The 14,641-nt window shown below is 38.2% G+C and overlaps 1 protein-coding gene across 1 annotated transcript in view; it reads right to left on the bottom strand.

The window, feature by feature from the left end:
- Positions 1-8,200, bottom strand: part of LOC116784055 (protein MMS22-like) — a 36,391-nt gene extending 28,191 nt beyond the window's left edge. Inside the window, exon 1 of the mRNA XM_032682235.1 lies at positions 8,136-8,200. Within this exon, the coding sequence (XP_032538126.1) occupies positions 8,136-8,200 (65 nt within the window). The remainder of the gene's footprint in view (positions 1-8,135) is intronic.
- Positions 8,201-14,641: the final 6,441 nt, after the last annotated feature.

The raw sequence follows: 14,641 nt of genomic DNA, 5'->3' as shown, positions 1-14,641 counted from the left end.
TGCAGACAATTAGGTTTGACAGCAATGCCCACAGCTTTGTTAGTACAGTAAAGACAAAAGTTACCACTACACATAACTCCCATCTCTTCTGCAGACAATGTGGCATGAATTCAATAAGGCACTCAATTTTCTTTGATTCTTCTAGTACCATTCCTGCTACTTAATCTAATTTGGAAGTTGTGACTTTCTAGAGGTTTAATAGAGATATGTCTGCAGGGAATCAATGTTCTCAGAGAAATGGGGGGGGAACATTAATAAATTTGTCTGGTAGAGGAGGACAGGAGGCATTACAGTACTGGGCTGATCAACTAAATAACATGCTTATTAAAAACAATCTGTAGGAACGCACTATCATTCCTGTTCCTATTTATCTTCTGGTCAACTCAATTGAGATTGTGCATTAAAGCACAGGCAGCATTATTACATTTGCTTTATTAAATTCTATAAACAGCACTGCAAAGTCAGAGTCAAGATATTTATAAGATAACAGTAAACAGCAGAGGCATTGAGACTTGCCTAAACACTAACATTTGTAGACTACAATATTTTTTCTTAACTGCCATTCCCACAATAGCAACTGTTTCACAAAAATCTTCCCCTAGATCTTTATTCTATGCTTACCCTAATTTGAAATAAACCAAAACAAAAACAGAAAAAACTCCAGCTCCTAGTTCCCTTCTGGGAACATGGGAAAATTATGAAAGAATTACACAACTCACAGCACTCATTAGGACATCTGAAATGGAATAATTTTAAATAAAGAGTAGGCTGGCTGCAAGGCCTTCCCATACTAGGGTTGATATTAGAAGCGCATCTCATTATATCAAATTAGTATCCAAAAATTCTGCAAAACACATAATTTAAAACATAAAACATACTGGTTGCCAAAGGTAACGATACCTTATGCCTGCCAGCAGGCATTCATTAGTTTCAACAGGACAGACAGAGAATTGAGTATCAGCTACTTTTTGAATGGTTACATTTAGCAGACAAGGAAAGGTATGCAATATTAGGAGGAATCAAGTATTTCTTTGAGAGAAGGCATGAATCCAAACACAAGAACAAAAGCCAGGAATTCTAAACCCAACATTTATTCCCACTGTGGCTTCACATAAATCATATAGCCTTTGTTAGCCTCAGTTTCCCAGCCATGATATTTGGACAGTAAGACAGCTTACCCTTTAAGGATGCTGTGAAAACAATCAATGTTTAGAAACTGAGGATTGTATTCAGTATGTCAGGTGGTATTCCTATTTACAAGGCATATTCTCCAAGTCAACATGAATTGAAACAGAAGCAAGATTAGCATAAAAAGCCAAGCAACACTTTTTTGGGAGCATCCCCTTATTAAAAAAAGGACAAAGAAAAGGGTGAAGATATAGTGAGGTCTAGAGGATAAATGATGAAAAAGTAAAAGCAAGGCTAAAGAAACAAGTTAAAAAAATTATTTTTGCCAATTACAAAAAAAAAGTTTAACAGTAAAACAAAGGGTTTTTCTGTTTTATTTTAAGAAAGGAATGTATGATGCCTCATAATGCAGAGAATAAAACTTCTGGGACCAAAATCTGCCCTACTGCCATCCAGACTATGCTGTAAAATCGCACAAAGACATTTTTCTCTCCTCTAAATTGCCTCTCCAAAGACGGGTGCCTTGCATCTCCTTTAGCCATCTATGCAAAGTAGAAGGGTGTACAGACTTCCAAAGTAAGGTAATATATCTCTATGTCAGTGGAAGGGCAACACGTACAGATCAGTATTTATGTTTATTCATAGTAACCTGCACAAATGCTTGCAATAAGGTAAATGCTTAGAATCGATGAGGCATCAATATATGCTGTAGTTGATGTAGCCAGCTACTTCTACCAACAAGCACATTTTTTAACTCTATAAAAATACGAATAAATGCAATTTTACTTTTTATTCGGGTTTCTATATTTTTCTAACACTAGACAAGCATACCATCAAACATCACTCCATTTCCAAAACTTTATACATTTAGCTTTCCATTGCGTTAAGAGCTCTGGAACCACCAGTTGCCCCATTACAATGGTAACTTGTAATATGTGATTTTTAAATCACAAATTTCCTACTTCTGTAAAAAGAGGTATATTTTTCTTCGCATTTTGCCATCAGATCAAATAAACCCTGGGTTTATTAAAGAGGGGAATGTTTGTGCCACCTCAATGAGGACTGTGCTGGATGTATAGGTACAGTAGTAGCATATGGGATTATTTTCTACATCCTACACCTGGGTAAGGAATTGCAGCCATTTATTTCTCTAGATGTAGATATTGTAATCATAAAACATGACCTTGCAAGCCTGCATTACTAAAATGGAGCCAAACTTTAGGTCAAGCCAGAAGAGTAAAACACAAAATTCAGCAGCCTGCCTAGATGATGGAAACTCTCAAATCACTACTAGTCTATAATCTGCATTGCACACATATTGACATTCAGACTTAATGCAATGTCATTTAATCTGATCTACAAGGATTCAGAACTTCCCATCATGATAGAAGACCTCTTTCCTATCAGCATCTCCAAGGGCTACCACCACCAGGGACTCTCACAGGCTATGAATGTAGATACCAGTTTCCCCCCAGCTTCTCAGCTCCCAGTCCAAGCTAGGCCATCCACAGCATCTACAAAACTCAGCTGCCCAGTACAGCCAAGATTAAGCTCATAAAACTCTTTTAAAAGGACCTGAATGACCTCTTGATGTTGAAACAAATAAATATTTAAAAAACACCACCTGAAGGACCAACATCCTTCGATAAAACTAGGGAATTGGGAAGAGATATATGAGTATTTCTAAAATGATAAATGGTTTTGATGCTTAGAATTTCAACTACAAACGCCAGTTACTTCAAGAAAAACTCAGGCAAAGTGAAATGAAGCAAAGCACCATCACACTCAGATTCAAAGAGAGGTAACAGGTGCTTTGTGCCCTATGCCGATAAATGGAACTGGAACAATACTTAAATTTGGAGATTTCTCTTCCCAACATTCTCCCTCTTTTTACATCACTGATATTATCAACATAGTTCATAAAATCATAGAATGGTTTAGATTGGAAGGGACATTAAAGATCACATAGTTCCAACACCCCTGCCATGGGCAGGGACACCTTCCACTATGCCAGGTTGCTCAAAGCCCCATCCAACCTGGCCTTGAACACTTCCAGGGATGGGGCATCCACACTTCTCTGGGCAACCTGGCGCAGTGCTTTATCACCCTCACAGTAAAGAATTTCTTCCTTATATCTAACCTAAATTGCCTTTCAGTTAATACCATTACTCCTTGCCCTATCACAAGGGGTCCTTCTCCGCCTTCCCTGTAGGTCCCCTTCAGATACTGGAAGGCTGCTATAAGGTCTCCATGCTAACTTCTCTTTGCCAGGCTGAACAGCCCCAACTTTCTCAGCCTGTCTTTGTAGGGGAAGGTACTCCAGTCCTCTTATCAACTTCACGGCCCTCCTCTAGACTTACTTCAACAGGTCATATCTTTCCTATGCTCAGGTCCCCAGCATCCTCTGGGCGGGCAGAATCACCTCCCTTGACCTGCTGGCCATGTTTCTTTTTGATGCACCCCAGGATATGGCTGGCTTTCTGGGCAGTTTCTGATTTTGATATTTTGGCAGCAAACGCATTGTGCATTGGTTCTATTTTAATGTAACCACAGATGTAGTAACAGGAATAGAAGTGACTGAGGAAAGTGGAGGCTTCTTCAGCTCTGGGGTAGCTATGAAGATTTCAGCATATGGAACCAAAAAGATATGGAGATTAGCTGATGCAGAGAACAATAAAGTGAGAATTTTGATGTCATAAAACAGAAGAACAAATCCTGGACATGGGTGATGTCAGCTACTCGGAAATGTGTACAACAAAGTTATCAGCTGAAAATCCTCTAAAAATAAAAAGTCTCATTAATACAATGAAAAGTATGTGTGTTTCTGCTGAAAAGATTAGCAACAAGCTACACAATAAACATGGTATTAAAATAATATCCAAAATAGAAGTGCCAGCGTTGATACTTCAGACAGAAAGGTGTTTTTCCTTCCCTCCCCCCTTCTTATTTGCCAATACAAAGAAATTATATAGCACTATAGTATGACAGAAGATTGGGCTTTCCTGTAGAAATCTATCTAGTCATGTTTTCGGTGGTAGTATAAATCTTACTGCAATGAGATTTAAACTCAAAATTTGTGCTACTGCTACAGGTGCAAAACTCAGATCTCTGCTAGACAGCAGTACACTCAGCTTTCTGTGACCAAACAACATTTAATACACCATTTTAGAATTTAGTTTAAAATTACTCATCTAATTTCACTTCCTTCAAATGTCCTAAAACATCAATATCTTTTTAATACCTCTACTGATGTCTTCCTATCATTCTACCAGAACTGTTTCTTATGGTGACCAGAATTGGAAGTGAGGTTTCAGCAGAAGCCACACACATTTCCAGTAACTAGTCCTATCCAAGATTAAGCTTAAAAGGATCCTTGTGTGCCCTCCATATGCCTTTGAAAATAATCCAGTATGAGTATTCAACTAGTTGACTATTATGCCATTTAATTACATGTTAGTTATAGAAAATTGCAACTACAGCACTTACTCATTGATCCCTATGGATACCAACTTTCATGTTGACAAACTCACTGTTCAGCTTCTACCTAGTAATTTGTTCACAGACATTTATTTATTTTTTATCTGTGCTTCAAATATGCAGTTGACACTAAATACATGTAACATTTCTGAAATCATAACCATTTACACTATCATAAAATATAATACAAAATGTGAAGGAACACACACTTTAGAGTGAGTTCAGTGCTTTTATACATAATCTTTTAAAATATTAATAAAGGAAAATTAGTTTCAGTATGGACCATAATACTGGCATTCACAAAGGCAAAATCAAAATGGTTGCATCTAAGTTCAAGTCTGCTTTCAATGAAGTACCATAGCACTGTGCCAAATAAGAAACTGTATGATCCTACCTCTCTTATACATGCAGATTCATGCAAAAGAAATGCATCTGGGTTCACAGAAGTAGCACACTAGCTGCACAATGGTTCTACAACGGCCCAAGAAGAAAGTGCCCCAGCCTAACCATTCTTAGAGACTGGGGGCAAGTCATAGATGTGGGTTTTAGGCAATTCATAGTAAAGGCTTTTGGCTTCCTGATCACTGGTGAATGATTGTGACCACTTGACCTAATGTACAAAATGGTGAACCTCCTTTGCCTTGGCCATAGATATAAATGCAGGTGTGCTGGGTGGCAGAGCTCCGCACTGAACTCTTGGTCATCAGTGTGTTTAGTCAGGGCACTGACAGCACGCTTACAAGAATTTTAAGTGCTAAAACATCTGCTTTATGGCCTCAAAGTGCTTAAGCTGGATGCTAAACAGCTAAGGCCCGTGAAAATAGCCTTCATGCCTCTGAGCACACACGTTTTGGTACCTAGAGAACTTCAGTGCTTAAACCTGAATCACCTATACACTTTCAGATACTTTCATATTCAGCCTGTTTCAGTGAAACATGCAAGAAGGAAGGTGACTAAATTCTGCCCAAGTCTGATTCAAACATCCAAGCCCTCTTTTAAATCTGTTTTCTAAGCTTTTGAGATGTAATTTCTTTTTTATATCCCTTTATATAGCAGCCAGTATATTGAGACTGGTACGACTGCCATAGGAACCAGACAGAAGCAGCAATCCACCTCAAATCAGAATCTCTCAATCTATATTGCTCCCAGATCTGCAATATACATACAAAGTATCTATAAAGTTTCTTCATATTTGAGCAACAGCCTTTTCACTCTTTGATAATTCAAAAAACCCTAAAAAGAACATAGAATTTTCACCTACCTTTGTGGAATTAAAAACTAGATTTCAAAAAGCTAAGCAAGATGAGAAACTTAAGACAAAAAATAAATTTTCCCATCCATCAAAAGAAACATTTGAAAAAAGATCCCACAGTTTATAATGTGTCAGCACTGCATAAGACATAATAACAGCATCACCACTAGAGAGCTGTACTGCTGACTGTACAAGCAGAACTGGAAAAATCATGATGCCATATTATGAAACATTAACATGCCCCTATCAGCTCAGTATTTATTAAATGATGTTTCAGTGTTCTTCCTTCATTTTAATTTGCTTCGATAAACCACATGTTTAAACATTTACTGAAAAAAGAAAATGTCCGAATAATATGCCTGGTTATGAATGTGTATAATGATCAATGATCAGTGCGATAAGGTAGGGAAGGCTAAAAAGGAAAAAGGGATGCTTCTCAGAACTCTAACGTGCAGGATTTTTATCAAATGCTTAAATTCATCCATGGTGCTTAAGTCCTTTACAGCACAGACTTGCACAACATCATAAATATCAGTGTCACAATACACCTTCATTAGACACAACAATACGAAGCATACACAAAGTGACACATCTTAGATGTTGGATGAGATCCAAAGGGATACAAGGGTGTAATGGTTAAAAAGCAGGGTTTAAACAGATCTCAGACTCCTGAATAATACATCCCAAACTGCTCACTTAGTCAGATCACCCTCTTTTGACCAGGAAGTTCCCTAGGTGCCTGCAATTAAGCTACACAAGAGCCTTGGGCTTTGTACCTAACTCACAATCTCTGTCACTGGGGCCCAGAAATCGGATCATGACTAACCCACACCAAAAAAAAGAAGGCTGCATACCATACAGCAGTAGCCATGTTCATTTTCAAAAACAGAATACACATTTTTTTTAATGTAACAACCAATGAATCACAGCCTAAGGGGGAGGGCACATGAATCCAGTTTTGATACTGTTTTTGGGCTCAGGCTCTGCTCTTGATTGTGAGTGTTGCATTAAGTGACTTACTGGGTAAAAGTGTGAAATCCCAGAAAAAGGAATGAAGCCCATGACACTCTTCTCACTGATGTCTCAGAGCTTTTTTGATTTTTTAATTTTTATAGACTTTAGAAGTAGTTGTGTAGTGAATGTAGATTTTAATGTAGCTGTGTTATATCCCTTATCCTGTAGCATAATGTTAACACATACCAAACCCTACTGCCCCATCTCATATCAATCCCTCAAAATTCCGTTAGCTGTTTAGTCTTCTTTTCAAGGTAGAGTTGTAGAAAAACACCTTAAGGCCTGGACCAGGAGATATCACACAGACACAGTGACCTTCAAGCCCAGAACTTTGGAGGAACTCCAAGGACTGTACATGCTTCGAGGAAGATGAAGATGAGGAAAAAGGGGTCCCAAATGCCCCCAGACTCAGTTCCTGAAGGGGTGTGCCACGGGGCAGAACCAGGGGGTGGACAAATTGGGATTGGATGGATATTATTATAAAATCGTAGAACCAGTGTCTAGACAGGTGCGCGGTATGTATTCCTCTGGACCTAAGGACTCCTTAAAGCTCCTGCTCTCTTCACCTGTCTCCTATACTAAATTGGCCTGGAGTTTTTTTCTCTGTGGTCTTTTAGGAAACATCTCCCATATTACATTCTAACCACTCGGGAACAGATATTTAATCATTCTGACTGTAGTCTGTGATTTAAATGACAAACAAACAACAAAACAAAAAAAAAAAGAAACACAAGATTCCCGAGTGCACATCTCCAGTCGTGGTACTCTACAAGTGGTTGCAAGCACACAGATTTCTGTTCTTCCTGACACTGAATCAGACGTCTCTGGGCCTACCAGACACACATAGGATTCAATCCTTCACTTCACATTTTCTGTAGGCTAGCAGGAGACAAAATACCACAGAGGAGGCAAGAGCAGTTTGTTGTACCAGACCGTGTGTGTCAAATGAGTTGCTGGTCAGCTGGACCTGTTACTAGGCTATCAGATTACTTTATCTTGGAAGAACCCTACACCATTTGAGAGTAGGAGTCTTTCAAGTGCTGTTAACCTCCTAGCTCATCTGAACAGAGCTGTCAGACAGGCAGGTGCCTGGGAGTAAAAGGTCAAAAGAAGCCTCTAGGCCTAAGGCACTCTAGGACTGAGGTGCTTTAGATCACAATTTAAAGGACTTGTTTATAAATGTGTGTGTAGATATCTATATAGATGTAGGGAGAGAGATCTGTAAGAGATGCACGCAGACATTAGGGCAATATTTCTCTCTTACAAGGATAGGCTGGGAGAGTTGGGCCTGTTCAGTCTCAAGAAAAGATAACTGAGTGGGGACCTCATCAATGCCTATAAGTATCTGAAGGGCGACTATCAAGACGATGGAGCCAGGCTCTTCTCAGTGGTGACAAGCAATAAGACAAGAGGCAATGGGCACTGATGCACCGGAAGCTCCACCTAAACACGAGGAATAACTTCTTTACTGCGCAAGTGATGGCACACTGGAACAGACCACCCAGAGAGGTTGTGGAGTCTCCCTCACTAGAGATAGTCAAGAACCATCTGGACACAATTCCATGCAACGTGTTCTAGGATGACCCTGCTTGATCAGGGAGGTTGGACCAGATGACTCATTGTGGTCCCTTCCCAATCTTACCCATTTTGTGATTTCAATTACAATAGCTTCTCTGTAAAACCTTAGCTATCCATTGCTAAAAGATACTCTATCTTCATCCACCCAAAAATCCTACTCATACTGTTTGGTTTGTTGTTTTTTTTTCCACATGCACATCAGGAACACATCGCCCCCAAACATCTTAAAACATATTTTGCATTATGTTCCCTTAATTGAAAAAACGCCTTTTAACAAAATAAAAAAGGTTACAGACCCTTTCAATTTATCACACATCAATCGCTGCCTGAGGAGAAGCACAGCACATACCCTTTACTATTGAAGATACAGTAGGTTTAAACAGAGCCATTCCAGTTCTTTCATTGATGGTATAAATCTTCAAATCTCAGTGGAAGAGCCTAGTATATTCCTATTGTTAGTGAATCATTGACAGAACAGACTCAACAGTTAAGAAGCTTCTAATGTGGCAATTTATATAAGCAGAGTAATTAAAGTATATTAGAAATCCAGATAATCTCTCCCAATCAAACCAATGAAGGGCAGCCCATGGGCATTCAAATTACACATTGCAATTTAGCTCAGGGTCACCTTCCCAAGTTAAATAACAGAAAACACCCTAAACTAAATGATCTTTATTTATAACTAAACTTATTCAGGAAATTACGTAAAGCTCTTTGAAGTTATAAACACTTTAGGAACAGCTAACTGCTTTAAACAACTACTTTTTTCCTTCTAGTGGTTTGAAGACTATTTCATTTCCCAGGAATTACTTGAAATATTCACTAAAACATAGGAAAAACAGGGGAAAATGTGTCAGATCCTTTTAAATGTTATAACGTAAGTATCACAGCAATATTTTCTTGTATTACCGCAGACTGTGTTTGAACAGATGATGCAAGATGTCTGTAATTAAATAATTATGCTATCAATAGATAGGGAACCTAGTACTTATGATTTTTTTAAGATTCTCATAAGAAAATTTTTTTTACTATTTCCATTTGAAGTTTTTTGTTTGTTTCATGTATCTTCTACAAGTCAGTCTATAAACTGCATGATTAAAAGCATTTGATTACATTACATTACATTTTGACATAAAATTAAAAGTTAGTCAAGACTAGCACTCTCTGTTATAGTTTTCCAAGTTTAAGGTTATATTAAAATAAAACAAACAAAGAAAAACTCCCAAAACATAACCATTGCAACTGATACCATAATAAGCAAAAATGCCAGACACACACTATCCAAATTTTAAAGTCAAAGTTCCTAAATATTTAAAAGTGAGTTTTTTTCACACAAGGAATGCTTTCACACAAAAAGTAGCTTGGCTGTGTCTTCTTCAGAGAAATGCAATTCGAGAAATGGGGCTCTTTGTCTGAAACTAATACAGAGAAATTTAGTAGATTTATGTTCTTGACTAATTCTTTAGATTTAAATGTAACAGAGTAAAAAGTATGTACCAGAGGAAAAAAGTGAACTGAAAGTCTCAGGCTTTTAAGACAGTCATCTTTTCCACAGCAATATGGAAACAATAATGCATTATGATATATCATCACCAAAGTTATCTCTCACTGCTTAAACAATTTTCCAAATCTAGGAATCACTAAAACTGGCAAAAGCAAGTATGACCTAACCCACTTCAAAATTTTCAAACTAAACATTCAGAGTAACGGATGTTAGTTTGTCAATCTGCAGCATTTCTGAACACAGCCATCTCTTGAAATTTTAAATATATTGATACTTTGGGAATTCACCTTCTGCACTTTCAAAAGGCAGTAGCATATAGGTGTGACAAAGAAGACTCAAAATCTAGGTGTAATTCATACATGCTCCTTCACCTTTTTTTCTACCAGATGGCAGAAGTTGCACAAAGGCCTAAGCGGTACTAGTAGCCTAAACATTCCTGCCCTTCACTGGAGAGCAATAAAAGTTCTCAGGATATCACCTACACCCTTGGTAGAGACAAGAGAATTAAAAAAACAAGGGTATTTTAAAACTCATGAAATTGCAGGAAGAAATGTGGATATCCTTCAAAAAGGAAAGTGGACGCATAGCAACTGCTGTAGAATTTAACTAAGAAAGAAAAAAAATAAAACCCACAAATGAAGCGGCCTCCAAGCACAGCCAGTTCTCCCTCCTATGTTATACCACTTCTTTCATCACATTCTTCCTGCAGTGACCATTACCCCAGGCACTGTACAGCAGAAGAGAGACCTAGAATGTGCTATGATCAGCCTGTCCTGTCCTTCTGACTCTCAGCTGAATGCGGATTCTGCGAGGTTTGCAATGATCCAGGCCAAAAAGATGCCATAATCATGAGATGCAAGTGAACACTGTCATATAAACACTTGCAAGAACTTTCCACTGGTTGCTTGATTAAGGTCTTAAATATATGGAAAACAGCTCAGCAGTCTACCTGAAACAATTTCTACTACATTACAAGAAACAGCAAGTATTTGGAAAAGAACTAGCATATAACAGAATCATGGACAAAGGAAAGAAAATCAAGCGTGGAATTCTTTTCTACTGGCTGGATTCCCTTTACTTTAAAAGAAATGCAAAACAAGAGTCACCAAAATTGTGATTCTACAATGTGAAATACTGAAGATGGGGCAATAAGTTCCAATTATTTTTCTATGCATTTAACTTCAGATTTCAGAGGAAACCTGTTCATTACCAGGTCTGCATTAGTAATAGAAAATGTCAACACATCTTACATTGCAACCAATTCATAGATAATACTGTATCTTCATTTGCGGATGAGGAACACTAGGAAATGTCTTCCCTAATTACTCCAAAATGTTATTGTGTGTTTCTTTTAGAACACAAATATTTTTCAAAAAAGCATTCACTACTTTGTAAACAATCAAACAGCATACAGCCTCTTAGTTAATCACTAATTCATTCATCAGTAAATCATTTTACCCATTTTTGAATGTTTAGGCTTCATGAGTATTCCCTGTATACGCCCAGGTGAAGTAGTATCCAAAGCAACAGTTGCAAGACCACACTAATAAATAAATAAATAGAAAAATTATCTGCACCTCAAAGGGCTCATCTCCTGATATCAAAGATTCTAATCTTCACTGGGATGGAAAGTGTTAATGCTGTGAATAAAAGGTTTTCAACTGCAGCTGAATCATGTGAGGATTATCAATACAGCAGCAATGTACAAAGGGGCTCCAGCAAGGTTACAGAGTTTAATATAATCCTCTCTATAGCTAAGCACAGTAATAGAGAACCCTGTGTTCACTGTGACAGCATGTTGTGTGCACTCAGTAATACTTCTAAAATACACAGGGAGAACAAGAAATCCCCGACATCTTTACTATTCTCAAAGACAAAGTAAAGATATTAACAGGAACAGACACAATCCTAAAACACAAAGGTACAGAAAAGCCAAACATTCAAAGCTGCATAATATTACTTAGCACTTTCTCCTTAACCCTTCTCAGTGGGTTTAACTGCATCACTGAAAAGACAAGTTGTTATGACCATAATTTAAATGCAAGCAACAAAGCTCTCGCTTGCTTTGTCTAGGTCTGCTAGGGGGGAGTATTACATCTGCCTCAGCCACCCTAACAAATTTGTGTTAGAGAGCTGTTTTCTTTTCCTAATCACATTTAGCAAAGATAAGGTTGCAAGAGCAGCAAAGACAACACAACCTGTGTTAATTCAATGCAACTTGTTCACATTTCAGTTTGTGGAATACTGTTGGGAGAAACAGACAGCTGATTTGAGCCCAACCGCAATTTTCCTTTATTACCTTCACTGGTATTCAGCCAAGTTAGCTTCTCCCCTGTACTACACAGGCATATGCTAAGATTGCAGTTTCCTTTGTGTCTCTAATGCAAAATACAAACTGGAAGACATAACACACAAAGTGACCCTTTGCTGTCCCAAAATCTCAAGTTCCCAGGAAAGTGAGTCCAGGTACTCATTCCAGCAGCAGGGCTTAGCCATACACACAGATCTCAGCCAAGCAGTCTCTGTTAAATTCTGCTCTGTTCAAGGCACTGGGAGTCATCTTGTTGCTTTGAACAGGTCCCTGCTCAGTTTTTCCAAAGAAACAATATAGAAAATGCAAACAGTTAAAAAGACATTTACTTTTCCTAAGCAGACTTTCAGTATAGGTCAGATTCAGAATTTTTTAATCATCTGAAAGAACAAATAGAGAAAAATAAAGAAAAAAATTGAACAGGCTGCACTGAAATTGATACTATCCTAAGCTGTTGAAGTCTCCTTTTTTAGTTGACATACATGCAAAAATCCTCACCTAAAGCAAATTTAATATTTATAAATCACTGCCATTTCACAGAACTTAAAATAGCTGCATTTCAATTCTTATAAGCCTTATTTTGAATAGAAATATTTGCAGCTAACATTACAATTAGTTTTGATCAAATTAAGAAAAAATTCCCCAATAAATTCCCTGTCTCACATGTAAAACGTCAGAACAGTAAATGTGCCTCAGCCTCTGCAGCACTGCAGGCATGTCACCTCACATAATTAAGAGTTTAAAAGGAAAACACTACACACTCACACACACTGATGGGAAGGGGGAGTCACTGGAAGTTCTGTGATCAGCCCTGACCATGAGACACTTCAGCCCTTCATTTTGTGGGTTTTGTTAAGTTGCTGGTTTTAAGCACTGGACATCTTTATATAAAACATTTCTTAGAGAAATACTGAGAAATTGTAATTACATTTCTGTAACTTTAAGTTATGAGGAACATAATTTCTTTTTTTTTTTTAATAGGAAACTTAATTTGGTTTCCAAACAATTTTATATTTGAAAGAACAGGGAGTCCAGATCACTTCAGATTATCTTTATTCAAGTTCAGAGCTTATTAGAAATATAAATGCTAATACCTGCTGCATAGGGAACAGACAGTATTAGCTGCTAGGTATTTAGATGAAAACAGCACATCTCTGCTGGTACACAGGATCAGTTTTAACAACCTTCCATGACTCTTGCTTTTTGCCATCAGAGTAGGACAGTTACAATCAGAGATTCAAGGGTCACAGCAAATAAGTTTAGCACCATTTGCCCCCTCTTAAAGACTATCTTTCTTCAAAACATTCAAAGGAAAGATCCACTTAACCCCATCAAGACCTTCTGAGTGAGCTCTTTGCTTGCAAAGTTCTAAAAAGATGCCACACATCAAACAATATCCCAGTACTACATGCAACAGTCCTGCCTTGAATGCGTACTTGTTGAGTACAAGAACCATGTTCTCCATTCTTGCTGAGAAATCAGAGAATCACATAATGGTTGAAGTTGGAAGCAACCTTTGGAGACCATCTGGTCCAAGCCCCTGCTCAAGCAGGGCCAACCCCCCCGCTCAAGCAGAGCCACGTAAAGCTGATTGCCCAGGACCATGTCCAGATCGTTTTTGAATAAGTCCAAGTATGGAAACTCCACAGTGTCCCTGGACAACCTGTACCAGTGCTCAGTCATCCTCACAGAAAAAAACCTCCTAAATTACAAACCAAAACCAAACAAACTAAAAAAACTCAACAACCCAATTCCCCCCCCCAAAAAAACAATAGTGTTTGCTGATGTTCAGAGGGACCCTCTTGTGTCCATTGCTTCTGGTTCTGTCATTGGGCATCACTGATAAAAGCCTAGCTCTGTCCTCTTTGCGCCCTCCCCGTTCAGATAGTTTTATACATTGAGAAGATCCCCCTGAGCCTTCTCCATTCCAGGCTGAACAGTCCCAGTTCTTTCAGCTTTCCCTCATAGAAGAGACGCTCCAGCCCCAAAATCATCTTTGTAGCCTTTCACTGGACTCTTTCCAACATGTCTGTATCTCTTTTGGACTGGGTAGCCCAGAATTGGCCACAGCACTCCAGCTGTGGGCTGTGGCCTCACCACTGATAAGCAGAAGGGAAGGATCCCCTCCCTCTACCAGCTGCTAATTCTCTGCCTACTACAGCACAGGATGCCATCAGGATTCTTTGTGGCAAGGGCACATTTCTGGCTGAAATCACTCATGAAGTTATACAGAAACCTTTCACATCATTATAAAATGGATCATACAGGAATATAATTTATAGTGACAATTAGAATGCCAGTTTATCTGACAAACTGAAATAAAGAAGAAATGGTGAAGTGAAAAACAAGTCATGTTACTAATTACACAGACAAACTG

Source organism: Chiroxiphia lanceolata, chromosome 3 (genome assembly GCF_009829145.1).
Source record: "Chiroxiphia lanceolata isolate bChiLan1 chromosome 3, bChiLan1.pri, whole genome shotgun sequence".
NCBI classification, from domain to species: Eukaryota; Metazoa; Chordata; class Aves; order Passeriformes; family Pipridae; genus Chiroxiphia; species Chiroxiphia lanceolata.
The sequence above is the reverse complement of the archived record's forward strand: the minus strand, read 5'-3'. Positions and strand labels throughout refer to the sequence as shown.